The sequence below is a fragment of the Pelobates fuscus genome, chromosome 4 (assembly GCF_036172605.1).
Source record: "Pelobates fuscus isolate aPelFus1 chromosome 4, aPelFus1.pri, whole genome shotgun sequence".
Taxonomy (NCBI): Eukaryota; Metazoa; Chordata; class Amphibia; order Anura; family Pelobatidae; genus Pelobates; species Pelobates fuscus.
In genome coordinates this window covers 277,586,941-277,609,794 of record NC_086320.1, presented here as the reverse complement: position 1 = coordinate 277,609,794, position 22,854 = coordinate 277,586,941, and the positions used below count along the sequence as shown (strand labels likewise).

At 35.0% G+C, this 22,854-nt stretch overlaps 1 protein-coding gene across 5 annotated transcripts in view; it reads right to left on the bottom strand.

Moving 5' to 3' along the window:
* GLI3 (GLI family zinc finger 3) overlaps positions 1-22,854 on the bottom strand; it is a 248,461-nt gene that overhangs the window by 55,869 nt on the left and 169,738 nt on the right. For all 5 annotated transcript variants that reach the window (XM_063452128.1, XM_063452131.1, XM_063452130.1 and 2 more), the window contains 2 exons: positions 13,796-13,997; positions 2,626-2,842 (listed from right to left, as the gene is read on the bottom strand). In XM_063452128.1, coding sequence (XP_063308198.1) covers positions 2,626-2,842; positions 13,796-13,997 — 419 coding nt within the window. The remainder of the gene's footprint in view (positions 1-2,625; positions 2,843-13,795; positions 13,998-22,854) is intronic.

The following is a 22,854-nucleotide window of genomic DNA, read 5'->3' as shown; positions in this document are numbered from 1 at the left end:
GCCAAAATAGGCTTAATCCCCAGGATCATCAGTCAGCTAGAAGAGTCTCATTCAAGCTTCCTTCTCTGGTAATCAGGAAACAGAGTCCAGTCTTCAAATACTGCTGAGTGGGAGTCCTTCTGGGGTTACCAATCTGCTCAACACGGATCCCTTATTCACCAGGAAAATATGGTCTCTCATTTTGGTCTCTGGGGTCTGATCATATCCCATAAACCCCTATCCAGCAGTTCCAAACATCACATAGCTGATACAAGTGTACACACAATTATTGAAAATAGTATAGAGAACTATCTTTGACATAATGGGTTTGGGACAATAACTTTTTCAGAGGGTGTTGCTTCAGTTTTCTATGTTATAACCTAAGGGTTGTTTCAAACAGAAAAATAGTGATAGATTTTTCTTGGTTCATGAGACAGACATTGATTAAGTTGTTTTGAGAGGTTTCTGCATGTTTCCAGAATAATACAGCATATATCAGATTGTTATGCCATGTACTTTTGTTTTGATGTGAAAATTTTACATTTCTGAATACATTATTCTCTAAGTAGTGAATCTATGATTAGTTGAGCTTATCAGATCAACCCCCACTATTCTCTGATTAGTATATAAATCTCTAAATGTTTTGCATCTAGTTATGGAGGTTGCGTAGTAATAGGGTAACCACGTCACAGGGTTGACTGATTACTCTCTACTCTCATGTAGATGTTTCCTCAACTTGCTGGAAGAGGGCAACCCATTGATCTGATTGCGGACATATGGACATGTATCTAGAAGAGCTATCTCCCTGGGCAAGTCATTTTCTTTTAAGCTTTCTTAATCTTTATATCAATGGAACATAAAAGTGAAGCAATGTGTAATTACAGACTGTTCTTACAGAGAGAACTTGCTGTATTCCTATCGTCTTTGAATTTTGTCATGTAAATCATAACAAGGAAGACTCATACCATATGCATTCAGGAGGAGTTACCCATAGCTGCATGAAAAGCATAGCTGAAAAAACTAATTTCCCCTGCATTCCACATAACATGCAATGATATGTTATGGCCATATTTTCTGATGTGTTGTCTTTGAAGAGAAAACAAAGACGCTTAAATTATTATTATTGGTATTTATATGGCGCCAACTTATTCTGCAGTGCTTTTCCATTTTAAATATTGTCATAACTTGCCTATTTTGCTTTATTCAATAACTGAAGGGTGCCTTTACAGTTTTTCTAAACATATTAGGTCTTCCAAATCAGCCATGTTGTACAGGAAATATAACATCTACATGGGGTCAAAGAAGCAGGATATTGATACTTCAGAGAAGGGCTACTAAACTGGTTCATGGATTACAGGATAAAACTTAGCAAGAAAGGTTAAAGGATCTTAACATGTATAGCTTGGAGGAAAGACGAGACAGGAGGGATATGATAGAAACATTTAAATACATAAAGGGAATCAACACAGTAAAGGATGAGACTATATTTAAAAGAAGAAAAACTACCACAACAAGAGGACATAGTATTAAATTAGAGGGACAAAGGTTTAAAAATAATATCAGGAAGTATTACTTTACTGAGAGGGTAGTGGATGCATGGAATAGCCTTCCAGCTGAAGTGGTAGAGGTTAACACAGTAAAGGCGTTTAAGCATGCGTGGGATAGGCATTAGGCTATCCTAACTATAAGATAAGGCCAGGGACTAATGAAAGTATTTAGAAAATTGGGCAGACTAGATGGGCCGAATGGTTCTTATCTGCCGTCACATTCTATGTTTCTATGTAAAAGTGCTCTCTCTTAAGTTGCTATGTAATACTGTTAGTCCTGCAGCGTATGGTACATGCAATTCTACAAGAGAATATCTGCTTTTCCTGACTGTCAATGATGATGCTCATAGTGAAGTCATTGAAGATAGACAAAACTTCCGGAGCTAGAAATAAAGTCAAACTAATTTACAATTGCAAATAACTACATTAAGGAGATAAAAACTTGATATAAAATGTTCAGTAGTGGTATATAAAAGCAATGAACAATATTAAGTGGATAAAAACTGAACTGAAAACGTTCAGTAGTAGTGGATAAGATTCATGAATTATGAAATGGAGCGCAGCCATAGAATACTCCATAAAAAACATTGGATATTGGTATTATTGCATTGTTTTCTCAATGTTTTCCTCATAATCTTTGAAATCCTAATTGCAAAATAACTGCTTCATATTTACTTTTATTTCACTACTACTAGTCACCATAAATGTAACAAACAATTGCTTGTTGATTATTAATGTGTCAGTGAGAGCGCGTATGGTTAATGCACAAACTTCAGAACTACATGTTTGTCTCTTGCCATGGTAAACTCATTACATCTTTCTCCATTTATTTGATTAATAAATTGGTGTAACGTAGCAGAGAGAATTGAGAGCTTTTTGACATGTAGCCTAAACACACAAATATTCAACATCTAAATCCCAGGATATTTTAAAATGAGATTATTACATTTATTTTCTGGTAAAACATTTTATTACAATCTTTTTTTATTTTTCATTAAATGCATTACCTTAATAAAAAAGTAAATAGATCCATTGATATAATCCTTTTAGTTTTGCATACTTAACTCAGCGCGGCATTGTGTAGTAAAGGAAACCTCACCTGTGCAACTTCAGATGGACCAACGCTGACCTGGACTGGATTCAGAACACTTGGAATCCCGGGGATGGTTCTTTGCGTAGGAAATGTCGGAGCTGGATGAAGGAGAGGAGGGCTGTGTCCAAATGCTGACCCTATGCTGTGTTGGCGGTTTAAAATCTGTTGATGCATCTGCTGCAGGGATACAGGGGTAGGTGGGTATGTAAAACTCAACGCAGGGCTGCAGCAAGAACAGAGGAATAATGCATTAGTAGACAAATTCTTACAAAGTCTGGCATGTCACCTAATCATTAAGTTTAAAAAAAATGTTCACCACACCCAACTCACAAAAATTTTACTTCCAGCAACAGTTCAGTTAAAACAGTTACATTAAACAATGTAATTAGTTTTCAATTTAGCTTCTTTCCTGGAATTCGTGTTCTCAACTTTTTAACATTTTGAAAAGTTGGAAAATAGACAGAACTGAATTTGAACAGTTTACCAGTGTATGAATGCTAAACAAATTGTTATTTGTGTCCCTTTAAGAAGCAGTTTTGATGTATAGATCATGCCCCTGCAGTCTCACTGCTCAATTATCTAAAATTTAGGAGTTAAATCACTGTTTATGCAGCCCTAGCCACACCTCCCTGGATGTGACTTACACCGCCTTCCTAAACAACTTCCTGTAAAGAGTCATCTAATGTTTACACTTCCTTTATTGCAATTTCTGTTTAATTTAGAATTTCTTGTCTCCCGTTAATAGTTTGCTAGACCATGCAGGATGTACTTAAAGTTCAATTTACAGAGCAGGAGATATTTTTTTTTACATCTGATTGGAAATGAAACCATAAACAGAAACAAAAGTGATTTAACTCTTAAATGGCAGAATATTGAGCAGTGAAACTGCAGGACATGGTATGTACACAGAAAAACGACTTTGTTAAGCTAAAGTTATTTTGGTTTTAATGACCAAAAAATATAAAATACTATTTTTTATTTAGGGGATAGTTGTTGCTAGAAGTCAGTATTATTTTTCCATTGCACTGTTAAGGTAGCACACTGACATAAGGAGCTACAAGCAAGCTCCTGTTATATTAAGGGTAAGAAAATTGGTAAACTCTTGTGGCTCTGATTAACAATATGCATCCTATCTTACAGACCAGAGGGCAAAAATCTTCTTTTTTTCTTTTGGAGATCAAATCAACATTTTTAATTGCATACTGTATCTTGATTTTAATAATAAATCATAAACACATTTTGCTAAAATTAAGTAGAACAAAGATTAATTTGGGTTAGGACTTGCTTAATACGAGTAACATTCTTATTTTTTCACTGCTGTACATCATTTAATCTATTTGTACACTGCGGTGTATATTTAAGAAGTAATAAAATAATGTTTAATATGGGGTATGCAAACCTCTCTACTCTTACAGAATTTTAAAAATTTCAGAAAAAAGGGGTGTGGGCTCAAGCTCTAAAGATTACATTATTATAAAATACTTACAAGTAAGAATTCCTTCTCATGAAGGTAAATGTACGAAAGCAGGTACCAGTTTGGGTGGCAGATTTCAGCTTAGGTAAAATGATGGATTGACTACAGGAACATAAGTTTTAATGTAATCCAATATATGATTTACAATGTGGAAATGTAACTAAAATCTCCACAGGACATTCACAATATATATTTTTCACTGCTTTGTGTAAGAAGCAATTCCTTTAATCTGAAGGAGTATAAACTCCATCATACATCTCCAGATCACATTAAAAGTGGAGAGAAAATCAATTGTTTAATGTGTTTTGAACGCCGTGCCTGTCCTATCACTCATTTATTTGTAACGATGGAGGGTTCAGTTCATCCCGAATGTCACTGAGAGAATTTCCACTAAAACCTCTTCTATGAAACTGGTGATCAATGAGCCTCTATGTGGGAATATTCCAATGGGAAAGGGCCCTTCTCTCTCCTCCAGTTTAACATCATTAAATGTCTATTAAAGCCCATTAAGCATGCTAATACCTGTCATCACTTCATTACTCCTCTGTGTTTCAGAGGCTATAGTTCAATTCTGAGGCAAATTATATTACAGCATAAAGCCTTCACTCTGCAGGCAGGCATTGCCAAACCACTCTTTATAGTGTGCTTCTCGAATAAATTGTTCCCAGAGAAACACTTGAACAACAAATATAAGATAAGAAAACGCTACATTTTCTCTGGCATTAGGCTTGTCGTGCTCACGTTTGGTGAGTTAAAGTGGTGAGGGTAAGACAGTTTTTCACTAACACTTTATAAAAATATATATATATATATATATACTGTACACTCTTAACCTGCACGTTTAATAACCTAGTAGGTAAAAGTAACACACAAAGAACAAACCAAAGTTCATAACAAACTTCTTGTCGCTATAACCTTAAGACTACAACCAAAATAATTGCTAAATGTGCAACATACATACTGCTTTTTTGTACACTGGACATCCGTCCTATTTTTCTGCCTGATCGGAGTTTCAAGGCATAAGTTTCAGATTCTCAGGATCCACACTTGATATTTGATATACGTTCCTTAGTTGATTCTTTCCCTACTAATATGTCATAATTGAAAGCTCGGCTTGCACACTGAATGATTCAATTAAGAACGTGTTTCATCAAGTTCTGGGTTACTCAGAGATAAGGCTGAACCATTTGACTAGCACAACTGCCAATCTCCACTCGGAATCTTGGTGGCTGACAAATGGAACTAGTTTTGGGCAAAATTTTATTTTTTTTTCCATAAGAAAACTTTTAAGAAAAACACAAGTAGATCCTGTTGAAATATCACAGAAATTCCAACTCAATCAGAACACAGACATGAGAAAAAGAAGGCATAACTTTGTTTCAGATTAAGTGCTAATTCTTGGTAAAATATGGCAACGGGTGGAGTTGCAAACAGCTTTGGAAGCTGCATACTTCCATTTCTATGTATATGACTTTTTATTGCATGGGTGCAAGACAACCTATGGTGATGCCGTATTGTCTTCCATAGACACATGTGCAACACTACATCAGTGACACATAATCTGCCAAGAGCTGTAAATAAAACCAAAGAGGAACATGGCAGTACCTACGAGAGAGAGGTAACACAAAAAAAAACTACTGTAATCTCTGGCATGCTTTTCTTTCATTTATTTTTTAGTATTGCATCATGTAACTATTATAGAGATAGCACAATATGAAAATGGAACTGTAAGGTTTTTATAGCAATAAAAAAAAGGATAACTTCAAAAGTCTTAAGATGCATATCAGCCTCAGAGTCTTCTTAAAAGAGTATGTAGCATGAAATCTGTATGTTTTCTTTTAATTTCAATGTTTTACTTCACAAAGAGTAATACAAGGTACAAGTATAATAGATCTAAGTCCTAAGGTCAACAATAGGGCCTCCATGTTTTTAAGGATCCTAGGAATATAGATTGATTTATCATGTTAAACATACAGCTAGAAGCTACAAAAACATGGAATCTTGATAGCCACCGTTGAAAGGTCTATCACAGCCCACAGCAGAAGGTCTTCTCGCCAGAAGTGCCAACATATGTTTTTGTTGTAATATATTTACTCAAGGCAATAATAATCATATTAAAGTATTTCCCTGGCTTGTTTGCTCCTACTTTGTCCCAGAGAATAAAAAAAAAAAAAAAAAAATTGTTTTAGGCTTGTTACACTGATGAGTCCACTTTGAATCCTAGCTTGTGAATCTAAAAAGATGTTTCACCGAGTTTCAAAGACGAACAGCATGGAATTTCATGTTACATGTTATAGACGCTTTTACCAATCAGCATTCTACAGAGCTGCTCCTACTGGGTAAGTCATGCACTCTTTATAACTCCTTTGTACATACATGGAACAAAACCAGCAGTGCACCTGCTGGCTGGTACTAATATAATATTGTGACTACTCCAGCAGGTGCTAAATGTCTCGGCAAAGCAATAAGTTGGTGTGAAAAGAGGGCTGGGCGAAAAATCTTTTATAACCAAAAAACACTAGCAGCTGGGATAACATTATATAAGTGTCTGACACTGTACAGTTTTCTTTCTGACTTCTCAACTTTGGTACATATTATAACGTAATATACGGATGGCTAAAAGACATACACAAGGCTATGGCAAAGCATCATGGGAGTTATTTTGGGGTGCACCTCTTATGTATCCCTGACATTCAGTGTTAGGGAAAATCTAAATATTTGTAACAAACATAGGCCTGTATTTTATTCTAACTGCAGATTTAGTTGAAGCAAAATTCACAGAATTCATTATATCTTCCATTCATCCATTAGGCAAAAAAAACCCGACATGTTTCATAATTAAAGGGAAAGGAAGTAATTAACAACTAATAATTCCAACGATCTCCACTATACCGCCGTTTTGATGAAGCACGTTCCAAAACAGCACTTATTTGGAGTAATGATATTACTTTCATTACCGCCAGCAAAACACTCTTTCTATGTAGGATAACAATATCATTATAAATCCCCCTCGGAGAATGTTACCCGCGTATGCTGAAAACTCTTTTCATTGTTTAGTGCAGCTCCTTTTATATAATGCAAAGCCTAAAACATGGAAAACACGGTAATTGTTCTCAGCAAGAGTCAGTAGGAAATCAGTAATAATGTTCAGTTATTACAAGCCTATAGACCCTGCCAGTGTTCCTGAAAAGAACCATGAATGATTACAGGCCGTCTCTGCTAAGGTAACCACTATGGTTGATTGATAGGGCATTAATCAAAAGATGCATATCAGCCTCAGAATTTGTTCTCAAGCTTCCTTCTAATAGCTGATTTCATGTTCACTGAGCTCTATGCCAGTTTGTTCAATTTATTCTTCAATGTACAGTACAAACCATTCATCACAGAGCAAAATGATTTAATGCTCCCTCTTCCTTTCAGTGAACATATATTACAAAGTGTAACTACCCTGTTCTGTTCATTAAAAACATACAGAAACAATGTCACACGTGTATATATAGAATATCGTCCGCCATCTGTGTCAAATAAACACACAAATATAACATTATTTATAGCAGGGAGGGCTTTGTCTTTAATAATGGCAATTAATGGGATCTTTCTTTTCTTTTATTACAACAACAAAATAAACCTATAACAAAATCAATCAATCATAATGTATGAAATTAACAGTTTTGGGTAAAAAAAAATTCAATTGTTTGCTGACTCAAAAACAATATGATAAAAGGAAGGTTTACTTTAATAATGCCAATTAAGAGTATTTTTCTTTTATTTTATTACAGCTTTAAACAATTATAAAGTAAGAAATAAGAAATAATAAACTGTGTAGCTTATCAAAGGGAATATAAGGATGAATAAAATACAAAAAATGTTTTGCTATGTTAAAGGAACACTATGGGCACCCAGACTACGTCATTTAATTGAAGTGGTCTGGGTGCAGTGTCCTGGTTCAATTAACCCTTAGAGAAACTGCAATGTTTACATTACAGTATTAAGACTGCCTCTGTTGGCTATCTACCAGACACCCACTAGAGGCTATTCCTGCAGTTTTCACTCCATGAAACGACACTGGACTTCCTCACACTTTGCGTCAAGGAAAACCCCATAGGAAAGCACTGAGTCAATGCTGTCCAATGAGGAAGGCCTGATGCATGCACGGCGCCAGTCATGCATGCACATTTGGTTCTCCCCATCGGCTAATGTTGGACGAGTACATGCATGACCCAGCACCGCAGGACATTGGTGCTTAAATCAGGAAAGCGGTTAAAGGATTTTTTTTAACTGTTTCATGAACGGGAATGGGTGGGAGGAACAGAGGGACACTATAGTGTTAAGAATACGGCTTTGTTTTCCTAATACTAAAGAGTTCCTTTAACAAAAGCATTTGTTTGATGCCTTTATTTTCAAAATTAAATCCCCTTAAGTTTTTTAAACCTACTTTAACCTCTTAAGAATGCATGACAGAATGATTCCACTATGTTGCAACACACCTGTAAAAAAACACCTGCAAAAATAAAATAATACCATAAACTTTGAAAGAAATTGGTGAAAAAAAATGACTGTAGAAGACGGCTCGAAATATACCATATGACATACACAGCGGTATCTACTTTTGTAAATGTCATTTATGGGGTTATTTCAAATGTTAAACTGCTAAAACCAAAATTATAAAATCGTTCAACATTGTAATTGTATTTTACTCCTTGTATGTTGTGGCCTGTAATTAGCAAAAATAAACAGAACTAGACATGTGACATGAATTAATCAGGACAAGTAAATTAATTTATTTTTAATTACTTTTCTTTAGCTGCACTAATTATTGCCAAACTGAAATGTTTTTTTTTTCTCGCAATTTTGTTGTATTTTTGTATGATAAATGAGCATTTATTCGATATGTCATATCAAATAAAAGCCCTTGTAGTTTAAAAACCATATATAATATGTGTTGGTGCAATAAGTGAGAGAGAGAAAAAAAATCGCAATTGAGCACACACACACAGTAAAAATGCTAAAATTGCTTGTGTCCTTAAGTACAAGCAACAAGAATCTGCATTCTTAATGAGTTAAACTCCCTCCATGTTAGCCATTTAGGTGACATTTTTTCATTAACAGGAATGATAAAAGGCAAACGTAAGCTTGAACACTGAAAACTGCATTTATTAAAAGGGAGACTGTTGAGTGTTTATTTATTCTTTATAATAAGGAAATATATTTAAATGACATCTGAAAAATATATTAAAAGTAGGAATTCTACACTGTCTGTTAATCATCCTACATGTTGCCCCTTTCTGCCAGTGAACATATTTTGTGTAAGTAAAGAAGATAAAACAAAGTTTCTATTCTCCTCCTTGTTTGCATTGTGTGTGCTGGCTATGCCTAGAGAGAACTGAATTCTGTTGATATTTGTAAAATCTTTAATATACATTTTAAAAGAAAATATTACATGGAAAAAGGTTAACATTAGTTATAGGTGATTTTAAAAGTTTTATTCAATGGTTTGATTTCCAGAGAAGTGATAGTTCATCTTTAAGAGGAAAAAAAACAACTACAAAAAAATGAGCTTTGTGATGTGCACGTTTAGCACCACACCAGAAAATATATGAGAAAGTGCTGTATGTGTATTGTACTGAGCATTCAGCTACATACAGATAGTGAGAAAAAACCTGAAAGATTGAGAATACAATATTCATTAATATTAAAAAGTGTAGCATTAACTATACAAAAGTTAAATGACTCTTACATTCTATAGTCTCAATTTTATGGCTAATTCAATATAGCTCAATTCTATTCGTTTTATTTGGAAAATACATATTTTTTAACCTATTTAAAAAAAATATTTACTAGAAGCTAACCCTGTTAAATTAATGAATATTTGTGAATGGGGTTCAGCTACCAGGTGAAAGCCCTAGGTGCCACCTACCTGAGTATTCTGAGATTCTTATTTAGGGTAGACGAAAAAGTAAAGTACAGCTTAGTATGCATAGGGGAAAAAATGTAAGAAAAAAAAATAATAGAAAACCTAAAATAAGAAAGCTCAATCACTCTTTCACAAAGTGAAGGAGACAGGCAGTCCATTAAGGATTTACTGACAGCTACTGATGGGAAGAATTTATCAAGCCTAATCTAATATTGTACCACACTTTTCCCCAGTGATAACACAAGATTTACATCACTGTGTCTATGAGACTCTGTTTATTACATATTAGAACAGAACAGCTTGCTCTGTTTGCAGGTACTATAAGCAAGTAACAAGTGCAAAAAAACATTGAATGGTATGCAATGTAAAATAAAAGTGAATGTTAACTAGAAAACTGTCCATCAAGAGACCTAACGGCATTATTGTACCATATACACACAGAATAAGAAAAGAGTTAAACTCATCATACTAAGAAGTAACCCTTTTGGAGAGTAAAGGGTTTGAAGTAAAATAAAGAGTAAGAAGGGTAGAAACTCGACCTTCTAAGAACTCTCATATAACAGAAAGTTTTAATACATCTTGTCTTATGCTCAATGACTGTGATATGAATGTGATACAAGTGATGTAAGAATGGACAGGTTAGTGACATTGTGTTATGGTTTTAAGGCAAACATTAAAATGGTAAAATACTGCAAAATATGTTGGTGCTATATAAATGTCAATAATAATAACCAACACAAACTCCCAGCAGACCTTAATACTACTTCAGACATATTTATCAATTCAAATCTTTTGGGGGAAATTGGCTAGTTTGGAGATTTAATCAGTGACGAGGAATGTTTCTGCTGATTGCTCAGTATTTAGCATTTTGACCCATAATTGCTATGGTTATGCCTTGATAATTACAGTTCCATTTATCATTAAGTGGATGCAGTTTCACAATAGTACTTGCATTTTAAAAGTAACCCTTTCTTCTACAAAAGAAGATTTAAAAAAAAAAAAATGTTTTGCTTGCTAAAGCTATATTGGTGAGTGTAACACAATCCATCTGTAAGAATTAATGGTAATTTAGCAATAATTAGGATCAACAAACCCATATCTAGTCCTATATGACATGTTTTATGTATTAACCTGTTCTTTGCTGCTAAGGAAAAAAACTAAAAAAACAGCATGGTATGAGCCTCTGTGTATTTTAATGAAATGTAACAGTTTACTCTGTGAGAATGTTGTCCCATTAGCTGAATCAATTTCCACCCACCACTCTGCCAACTCTGTAACATTATTTAAGATTATTTTAGATTTAGCAGTTAAAAATCGCATAGATTGTGTATCAATGATAGCAAACGAAAACAGCACTCTACATGCTTACAGACTCTATGTCCCATGGCGCTGAGTTAAAAAGTCGTGTTGAGTATTGGAGAAAATGCGGTTTACAAAGATCTTGGACTGACTTTCTATCCAGCATATTATATATTTGTATAGTGTAGGAGTAAGGTACATTATACACAGAGGGCCATCTTATTCCAGCTGAGTTTACATGCTTTTGCCAAAATATATTAAAGCACACTGTAGTAGTTATGGTGCTATACGTCCTGGTGCTAGTCAATCTTCTGACCCCAGTTAAGACACTTAACTGTTCTAAAAGGATTTGACTACTTATAATGGGGGCTTCTAGTGCATGCCTGGCACCATAACAACTACAGCACACTGCAGTAATTATGGTGCTTGGGGTGCTCCATTAAGCCCTGATATGTATTCTCTTTTTTGTACATAAGGTTTAGCACAATACATGGGATATTATTCATTTTTATTATTAAATTGGAATGTTGTTTTTTTTCCTTTTCTTCCACTACTCACTTTGGGAATAAGCAATGAAATATCCTTCCCTGGCTACAATTTTAATTCAGTTTTATTTAAATCGTTCTAATGTAATTCTGAGTCATATGTAAACAAAGAGGCATAATTTATGCAAAATAATTAACTCTTTAAAAATAAATTAAATATTTCTAGTTCAAAAACCTGGATCAAAATGGATAACATGGATAAAAATAAGACACAAGAAATGGAATTTATCATTATTTATAGTATACCTAATCCAATAAGACAAAGGTCGTCATTGAGTAGGGATTATAAATTAAATACAAAACATTATATGGCCAGCACTGGAAAGGGAAAAATAGAGTGAAGGGTCTATGAAGCTCAATCTAGAATCCTCAATGAGGTGAGTCACCTCATCAAATATCTAGGGACACAATATTTCAAATGTATTCCTATGGCACAACCATACATTAAAAAAAAACAGCTTTGATTGTTTTATTTTTTTACTTTTCAATTTAACCTTTGTTGAATAGCGGTTTATGGCATGTTGCCCTTCTTTTGATTAACAGGTAAGAAGATGCATAGTATCCATATATAAATTTGGAAAAGATTCTCTGACGAAGACAAGTTTAGTACCGCTCAGGGGTACGGCAGACTACATCATATAGAGTGTAGGAGCCAGGCAGACACTTTTATGAGCCGATTAATGGATGCATAAACAGGTATAAATAGAAAAATGTTAGGAACAAATAGTCTGGTTTTAAGAAGCAAGGCTCCCTGGTTAGAAGAATTCTTAGAGACTTGGCACTGTGCCTGTCTCCAATACAATGGAGTGTATTCACTAAACAGTGAAACTGACGTAAACTAAAAACCAAATTGCAAATTTCAGACTACAATTTTAAAATCTGTTATTGTGATTTACATTTTTCATTTAAGTTTGCAATTCACTGTCACCCCCCAATGAAATGTATGTATTATGCATGTGCTGGAAGTCCTATTGTCTGTGATGGATATCTGTACATCACCGACATGGATGTCAACGAGGAGGGAACACAAAGAAACACACCATGTGTATATAAGCATCTTTATATCGATAGGCATAGTTCTCAAACCCTTTTAAATGAGGGTCAGTGAATGGCAATATAATTTCATTAGGATGTGGAGTCTCAAATAGCTAAGTTAACTAACTTAAAAATAATAAAACAAAACATTACTGAACTTATAATGAAAAGCAAACTTTGGGGCAGTAATGCTAACAAGGTCATACAGTTTCTGGTTGCAGCTGTGGAATTTACCCAAAACAGCTGTGAAGCTAACATGAAAAAAAAAAAAACTGTGTTCCATTTTCTACACACTACACATTGCCTAAATGCACTCATTTACCCTCCTAGGCCTCATTAAACTAAGGCTGGTAAAAACGCAAAACCGAGTCTTCACATGCCTACTTGATAGATCACACTCACTCTTGTGCATGGAGTGAGTGGAAAATATGTCACAGGGGGGTTGTTCAAATCCCTAAGGTTGTAAGTTGGAGGAAAAAAAATATAGCTGGGTCAAGGGGTCTCCATTCCTCCGGGCAAAAAAAGGGGGGGGGGAATTGAGAAATGCAAAATTTAGTCAAAAAAAAAAAAAAAAAAGCAAAAAAAAAAAATAATCCTCTTCTCCGACGTAGTTACAATCACAGTCTGGCTGTTTTAGCCTTTATTTTTGACCCAGATTTGAGGATGGCGCTTGCAGCCAACTAGAATAATAGCTACTGCAACAAACTGTAGTGTTTATGGTGCTTAAACTGCCTTTTTATTGACAAATAGGAAACTAGAAGGAACAGAAGATATTTTACACATGTCCACTCAAAAGAAGCTAATATGTCAGTGCACAATGTATATTATCAATTAGACAAAAACAACAAAATATAGTGATGCATCTGTAGGCACAATATATCCATGATGCAGTACTGGGCTCATTCTTACCTTAGTGCACTTGCTGATAAATGTCCATAGGAACCACTGGCTGATGAGCTGCTACGAGAGTTATTAAGAATTGTGACCAGTGAGTTTGGAGAGGTCCGGATCATAGTTTGAAGATCAAAGCTATGATCTGAGAGAGGTGAAATAGACAATGTTCTTTTCCTGCTTGGCCGTGCTGAAAGCCTGGGACTGGGAAATCTGGAACCTGTAAATGCAATTAAAAAGAAACATTTTAATTTTTAGTAGTCATTTTTGAGATTTACAAAACTAAGGCCTATATGTCATGTTTTCCGCATGAATAAATACTGTTAGAAAAGTTTCCAACTGATATTTCTACAGAAGTCACAATTAAAATCTATGTGAATTTTTGTAGTGAAAGAATTTTGAAATGTTTCTACCAGTAAAGAATCATTTGCAAAACTTATTAAAGGAATTCTCCAGTGCCAGGAAAACCAACCTATTTCCCTGGCACTAGAGAATCCTAGAGTGCCCCCCTCCCTCCCGCCCCCCATCCCTGTCGCTGAAGGGGTAAAAACCCTTTTAGCCACTTACCTGAATCCAGTGCCGATGTCCCTCGGGGCTGGGTCAGGCTCTGCCCACGCTCCTCCCATGCCGACGTCAGCCGGCGGCAGAGACCTAATGCGCAAGTGCGCATTAGTCCTCCCTATAGGAAAGCATTATTCAATGCTTTCCAAGGGGGAAAATCTGACGCTGGAGGTCCGTGAGGACGTCCAGCGTCAGATAACAGACCAAAAGTCTGTTACGAAAACAGACGCGCCCCCAGTGGCTGTCTGTTAAATTTGGACAAAATAACATATCCTATCTAGATTTAAACAACTGACAATTAACTATGACCAGGAGAATGATGCTTGCTGCATGGCTTCAAATGTCACAATGGCTAGTGTTAAGATAACACAACTTAAAATAAGATAACACAACTTAAAATGTTGGGATTGGGGCAACAAAACCTTCTTGAGGGATGTTTGTATGAATGTTTTCATGAAATGCAGACATAAAAAAGTGTTAGACATTATTATTACTACAATGCAGTCTGATTTCTATAAAGAAGCTCTGTACGATGAGTGGTTATGACAAGCACCTTCACTTTCCACCTGTGATCTACTGGCTACAATTGAGGAAAATTAGGAAGAAAAATGTATCTTCCTAAAGCTTCCCTCAAGGGAGCTCTGTTTATTAATGTGCAAGCAACATGATAAATTGCTAAACAAAAGGATAAGACTTCTATGTATTAGCCCTCTCATTTCTGGTGATTTATGAATGTGACGGCTGCTGAGACATTCCCATCATTAATTCACTACAAGCGATGAGACGGTGCTCAGGCCCCGATCTACCAACAAGCCCATGCCTTCTTCTGCAAGGGAGCTGAAAATAAACTAAGGTCCAGATTGAGATGCACGCCGCCTTATATTAATCAAAGCCCCATTGTTTTATTTCTTTTTTCCATGTGCCACGATTTTGACAACATGCAGAATAACATTTAACCCTCTGAAAGCCAGATCAGTGAGCAATGCATACAAGTTTTGTCTCACTGGCATAGAAAGGGTAAAAATGAAAAGTCTTTAATAGTCTGCAAAGCTTTTATCTATTTACAAGAAAAAAGTTATGTCAACACACAATTTTAAATATTAATCAGAAGGTACCTTCTAAAAAGTAGCTCAGTACAAATTTTACTCAACACAGCTCATAAATGTTATTTTTAAAATAAGCTTCCCTAATTAAAATAGCGATCTGTTAACCTTTACTATTAAAATAAGTAAATGAATTAAAATGTTAAAACTGTAAGTGTTCCTTATATAAGAATAAATTAGTTACTAAATATAAAACTGAAAGCTAATAGCTACATTAAAAAAAAAAGAAGACTAAAGTCCATAAAGTTCAACGATTACATTAACCTTTAATAAATAAATAAATAAAAATATTTATTTTTTGAAAATTCTGTTTACATTTTAACTTTGGGATATTGCTTTGTACATATTTGTATTGGTATTTTTGTCTTATTACATTTTGTGATACCCTATGTTTAATGTATCCAGCGTTGAAGAATTAGTTGGATCTATAAAAGTGGTTTACAATGCTCACTATTTGCGATCAGGAGATTCTTTCTTGTCCATCTAATCTAAATATGCAATCTCTACACTATTTAGCAGTATACAATTATAGTTTATGCCGTAAACCTAAAAAAGAAATATAAGCACTCTAAGTTCATAGGTAAGTCTGATTATACCATGTATACATATTATTTAGCATATAATGTTGTTTCATGCCACAGTGCTGAACAAAATTAAAAGAGAAAAAAATCTGAAATAAATATTATACTAAATTTACGTTGTTTTAAATTTAAAATTTAAACAATTAAAAATAAATAAAATAATGAATTAAATCTGTTTTACTGGATAAAGTCCTCCTACTTTTTCAGCTGCAATCAATCCCAGAACACTATGCCTGAGCGCATATTTCTCTTGTTCAAGGCATTGAAATGAAATGACACAGTGGCCGGGCTTTCAAGCACTCATTGCATGTAACCCCATTAAAGTCTTTCTGCTACAGAAGAGCCGATTAACATAAGTTATCCAGTGTGGATACAATTTATCTGATGTATAAATAAACCCTTTGGCTCTCATTATAAACACAAACACTCCAGGATTTATTTTATGCCCAGAGATGATTATCTGCTAGAAATGTTTTCCTACTTAGGCCAGCGGCTGCTCGTAAAGAATAAAAAAAAAAAAAGATTCTTGCTGTCCTAGTACTTCCACGGGTTTTGAATAGCCACTGCAACATGCCCATTCACAGAACATGTTTCATCTGCTTATTACATAACTGGAATTTATAACAGCACTGGAGGCTCCTGGGTAACTTCCTAAAGAAACTAGCAGGGGTCATTTTTAACAATATAGCTTAAAACAGGCATGAATCTTTTTTTAGGCGAACAGATTTCGATCATCATTACAATGTTATTTAGATGTATGAACAAAATGAGTCAGTATAGCAAATTGCAGATTTAGTTAGGGTTATCAAAAAGGTTTTACATTTTCTCTTTAGTACAGATGCTTGCCCATGTATAGCTTGTACCAGCAATGGCTAATATTGTTGGTGCGTTATATTTCCCATGTTAATCAGCCTGCTTTAGGGGTGCCAGGGGTCGCTAGTACTGGCTACAAATGAGTAAAAGCATCTGGGGCAAGTTAGGGAACACAACCATGCAGTGTCAGGCACGTATGTTTCAGTAAGATAATAGAAGGGGAACACCATAAAAAATTTCAATCAACCTAGAGAAATAAATTGAAAAAACAAAAAACATTAAACTATTGGAAGAGTCCCTCTAACTAAATATTAATTTTAACAACTTATTCACATACACAATATTCTGCTCTTTTGCACCAATTAAGTAAAAATGTATTTAAGATTTAAATGTAATATAGCAGAAAAAGGAGATTATACACAAAATACCAGTGAGAAGTTTAACAAGATACAATACTTTTCCGAACTCTTACTTAATAGAGAGGGCATATTGAACCCAGAGACAACAGGCACTTCATTATGTTATTCAGTAAGCATTGTTGTTGGCTGCTTGCCCAAGAGGCACTGTGGGGAAATGATATATAAACTTTACGTATGGTGGACATGCCCTGCAAACCACTCTGTTCTAGGGTGAAGTCTTTCTACAGATAAATGTGCATGGATCAGCACAATTTCCTGGCACACAATATTATATGGCCATGGAACTAACCGCTACGGCAGATGAATACAGAGACCATCATTTCTCAAATTTTCTGAGTTGTAAGATGCTCCAAGGCAGCTGCATGGGGTCAGCTTACTCATGTTTTTATAGATGATCACATTATAAAATATGATCTTGGAATAATGAAGCAATTGAGAAATCCGCAAGTCTCTTAACTGCCTGGCATTTTGGGACATTTTAAGCTCATGGGGATTATTTATTAGCTAGTTGGCCAAAACCAAAATGGGTTAGTGTCTCGGGAATTTGTTGGATTCAGCATGGTTGTGTATTCTACTTATAAGTGAAACAGAACTTTCTTAGAGATGTGTAGTATATTGTAGACTCATCCCCTCCTTCAAAAGATCAAGCAAGACCTCAGATGATCATGGAGTAGCTATAATGTAATATAGTTATTCTATGACATTAGATTTGGGTTGATATGAGCAGATGTTGACAATACAACTAGCTCCATATTTCAGAGCGGCACTAAACATCTTTTACTTTCTTTCCCCAAATGCAGTTTATACTATATGTTATGCAGTTTTATATCAATAGAAATGTGGGCAATAAATCATCCAGGAATAGTCAGTAAGTACCAATCAAGTTTGTGACCTTTTAACAAAGTTTTAGGACTGTACCCCTTGCTTTTTAAACACGAGTGTTTGTCCTATTATAAAGAGTTCCTTCCTGGAGGTACACAGGTCCTCTCATGGGCGTGACAAAATAATGCTCAGTAAAACCAGCTCCAGACTGAAGAAAATACTTTTTTATTAAAACATATTTATAGACTGATTTTTTGATCAATTTAATTCATGAAGAATATATAGTGCCAAATTGTACTACAGGACTAGATAATCTTTTTTTTTTTACTCTAACATAACAACTCACCCTCTCACTGGCCCCCTAAAAATAAAATAATAATAATAATTGCTAAAATAAAAATACTACATTTCAGACATTCCTTCCAGAGTAAATTGGCTGACTCAATATAGACTCATATACCTGCATTTATTAACTTTCTCTAGAAGTTCTAATATTTGAGTATAAAGGGTTTTTATGTCCAACAATCCCTCAAACATTGATGTAAAATTTTGAATGAGCAACTCAAGCACCATAGCAGCCTATACTTCTTGCAAATATTATGCTGCACATCCCTACCACCTTGAGCGGTGGCTGCAGCTGAGATAACTATCATGCACAGCCACCATATGTTTCATTGAGCAGTTTCAATCATCCTATGTGATTTGTGGCACTGAGGCTGGGGATTGAACTATACATCCGTTATGCAACTTTCAGTAACTTTAAAGTATGTGAGTTTTTTTGTTTCATACTTTTTGTATAAGGCGATAAAAAGCATTAGTACCTTGACTGTTTCTCTATGGTAACAGCTTCATTGAATGAATGAAGAATTGAAGACAAATTCATTGTAGATGTACAGAAACCCCCTGTAGTTAAAGGGACACTAAAGACCCCTAAATCACTTTGGCTTACTGAAGTGCTTTATGTTTGAAGAGTGTGTCTTCTTTTTAAAAAAGAAATGCAGATTTCAATAGATATTGCAGCACATTTATAAATGAACCTTGTTACACCCCCTGGCTGTCAATTAGACAACTGGTTCTGTTACTTTCTGGTGGTGTAGGAAAACTGCAGAGGCAGGCAATTGCTCAGAGCACCTGCCTTGCAATGACTTCTGATTGAGCTGCATTTGGAACACTGATTGGACAGCCATAGAAAGTCTGGGCTGAGGGAAAAGGGGAGGGCTAACAAAGGCTTCAGAGAAAAGATATGCAGCCTTTCCAAGATGTTTTGGGGGTTAGTTCTAAAATTCAAATTGTAGAGAATTGAAGCATGAATGGCATAATTTAGGCAAAAAGCCAATCTAACAAAAATCTACAATTAGCTATAGGAACACCATGGCTATGTTAGTTTTGCTATTTGGATTTTCAATACTATAAAATGATGAGTTTATTAAATAAATCCATAATATCTGATGTTCTAATATCCAATATTCTGCTGCAAAACGGTGAAAGTTATATCTAAAGAATGTCACTTTCAATTCCAATGTGGAATTTGAGGCATTCAGAGTAAATTGATCCATTATTGGAAGCAAGTTAAAGGGAATCTATAGCCCCGAAATAAACACTATCTATCTACACTTCCTTTTAGTCCCGCCGGAAACCGGAACCTGAAATTGAAGTTCCTGTACCGCGGTGCGCGCTGTAAGGCAGGCCCACGCTACAAGACAGGTAAGTAAACCTTCACATTCGCTCCATAATACGCACAGACATTTCCCCTCACTTTTGAGGGGAAAAAAGTCTGTCTTATGGAGAGAAAAATACGGTATATTTTATGACATTGTTTACAAGAATTTTTAGATTGTAAGGTTGTTTGGGTAAGGTGCTCTTTTTACATAATGTTCCAGTAGGTCATTCATGTTTTGTTAGAATGTAGTGTTTGTTTTGGTTACATTTTGAACAGTGCTGCAGAATATGCTGGCGCTATATAAATACTTGCAATTGTATAAGATGACCAGAAAGACATGCAATTGTTGTATTCTGTGACATCACAGCATAGAACTGCATGGAATCAGTATATATAAATATAAAGTTATTGAGTTCCACATGGTTGGAGTATTACTAAATGCTAGTGAGACAAGCTCATAGGGATCTATTCACAAAAAAAAAAAATATGCTGTTGGTTTAAAAGCTGACTTGCATAATTTAGAGGGAAAATTGCACATACGGTATATGAATTAGTGGAGATTTTATTCCAGATTCGTTATAGTGTACTAAATGTTTGCATTTGCGCATTAGATTTTTCAAACTTCCCCCTACAAATACTTTTAAATGCACCGATTATTCACACAACATTTGATTCTTTTTTTCTCACCCATGGCTTAATAGCAAAAAAAAAAAAAAAAACAAGATCAACCACCATTTTTTGGCAGGACATTCGATTCCTGTCTGCTCCAGTCTGGCATTCTTTGTCTGTCTTCTAGAATAGTTTAGTCTAACATTTATTCAATAATCCCTTTTTTAATGAGCTTCCTAGGAAGAAGGCCCTGTAAATGTAAGTAAGTAATAATGGAAGCATTTACTTTTTTGCTCCATGGGCAGGTGAATGCTGATTTACGGAGCTCTCGTCACTACTCAGCGGCTTACTCGCTAAACAGTGAATTGCAGCAAATTAACAATTACATTGCAAAAATGTGGGGTTAATGATCTAAAGTGGTAGAATTCTCAAACTACTAGTTTATACTAAAATGACTATTTTACATATTTTGTTTTAAGATCAGCAAAATATAATTATTTATTCTATGCAAAAAGAAACTTATAGTTAAAAGGACACTCCACACAGCATACCAATTAATGCTCATTGCATACACCATGTTGTCAGAAGGCTCCTGTTGACGTCTCCTTGAACACATTAGTTTATAACTGTAGCAAAAATCCATATAACTTTATAACCATGTCCCTTTTACCCCAGATCCCTTTAAATAATGTGGTTCACTGGTAAACTGAACATTGCACTAAGAAAATGTGGAAATGTGGGAGACAACATAGGTTTGAAGTCACAAGAAAAAAAACAAAAAAAAAACAAAACAGCCCATGCATGTAACTAGGCTCTCGATTTCACCACTGGACATTCTGGTGTAAAATGCATTGCGGAGCTCTGTGTTGGGCAGGCTTTTGGTCAATCTAGCTGTATGTCAGCCTGACTTACCTCTATTTTTCCAGCTATGTCCTACATGTCATAAAATTCCTATTTTGAACATCTCAATGTTGGGAACTCGATCAACAGCACTGCAGAGTTACAGGTTATAGGACAAAGGAAATTTCAGTTGTAAGGCCTGTGTAACTGAACTAGAAGCATAGCTGACATGGATAATTTCTCCAGTTTAGCTAATTTAGCCTTAAATTTGACATTCATTTTGAATTAATCTGCAGCAGATCTACTCATTTTGCAGTATAATTTCTAGATCCCATTAAAAAAAGTTTCTTTGAGAAACTGGAAAATAAGTCTAATTTAAAGGCTTACATGAAGTGGGCATAGAAGATGTTCTGTGACTGCAATGTCTGAACTCTGGACGTCACTAGACGAAAACAGTATCAAAGTTATTCATGCAGGTGAAATTTAAGCTTTAGACCAAAATAGTTGACATAGAAGCAACATGTGAATTTATCCAATTCAGCTATTTTGGCCACAAATTAGTAATTCATTTTGAATTCTTACTTTAGTGAATAAGCCTGTTCGACACAAGTAAATGCAGCCCATATTCCAAATGAACCAAGTTCATTCACTGAAAATGTAATGACCCAAGATGGAGAGAGTTGAGGACTTTCTTTGTGTTTCTCAAATACAAATTCAGTACATTGGGACTTATTAACAAAACTCTGAATTCTTGAAAATTAGTATCCAGATGACAAAATGGAGGATTACATTGATGTGAAAATTCATCATATTAGCTTTGCCATACAGGTTGGCTATTTGGGGCTAAATGTTGCTATTCGGAATTCGATAAACTAAAAAATAGAGTTTGCATCTTTTTAATATATGATGATGTATTCTGAGCAGCATTGATCTTTATATTACATATTTTTATTAATTGCCTACAGGTGCGTCAGTGCTGTACGATGTGGACAGCATATGGGAACAGACAGAGAGTGGAGATCCCTATTAGACCGAGTTAGAATTCTAAAGAGCACAACATGAAAGGACATGCTGCAGTAGAGGTCAGGTTCCTCTTTTGTAAAAATGAACAAATGAGTTTTTATATCATTTTTTTGTATTAAAAGCTAGCGTTTTTCTAGGCACTAGTAGTTTGAACACTCTGTATATGACTGGTTTAATGTTCCATCAATGACAGAGTGTACTATGATTGCTGATGAGCTGTGCGGCAGTCGAAAAGCCACTCATTGATAATCAGCGACCTAAGTTATAGTAAGCTTTTCTAGTTAATAATATCGACTGCTCATATACTCGGGCTTAAACCTTACTACTGAATAGCGAATGCTGATTTTCATCCACATATTAAGAGTCAATATTTCATTTATGTCTTATGTTTATCCATATTCATATTGTGGGTTTTTTTTCAGATTCAATTTCTTCTTATTAAACGAAATATTTAGCCATATGCATGCGTAAAGAACATTGCGTTTGTAGAGTTGAATTAAACCAGTTTATCTTGCAGTGCGTTAAGCAGGAGGACAGGAGAAGATATTCATGATGGTCTAACTACTAAACTAATGAATTTTGAATGTTAGACTAAAGTATTCCAAACTTTAAAGACATAAGATTTATTTTAATGCAGCTATTTAGA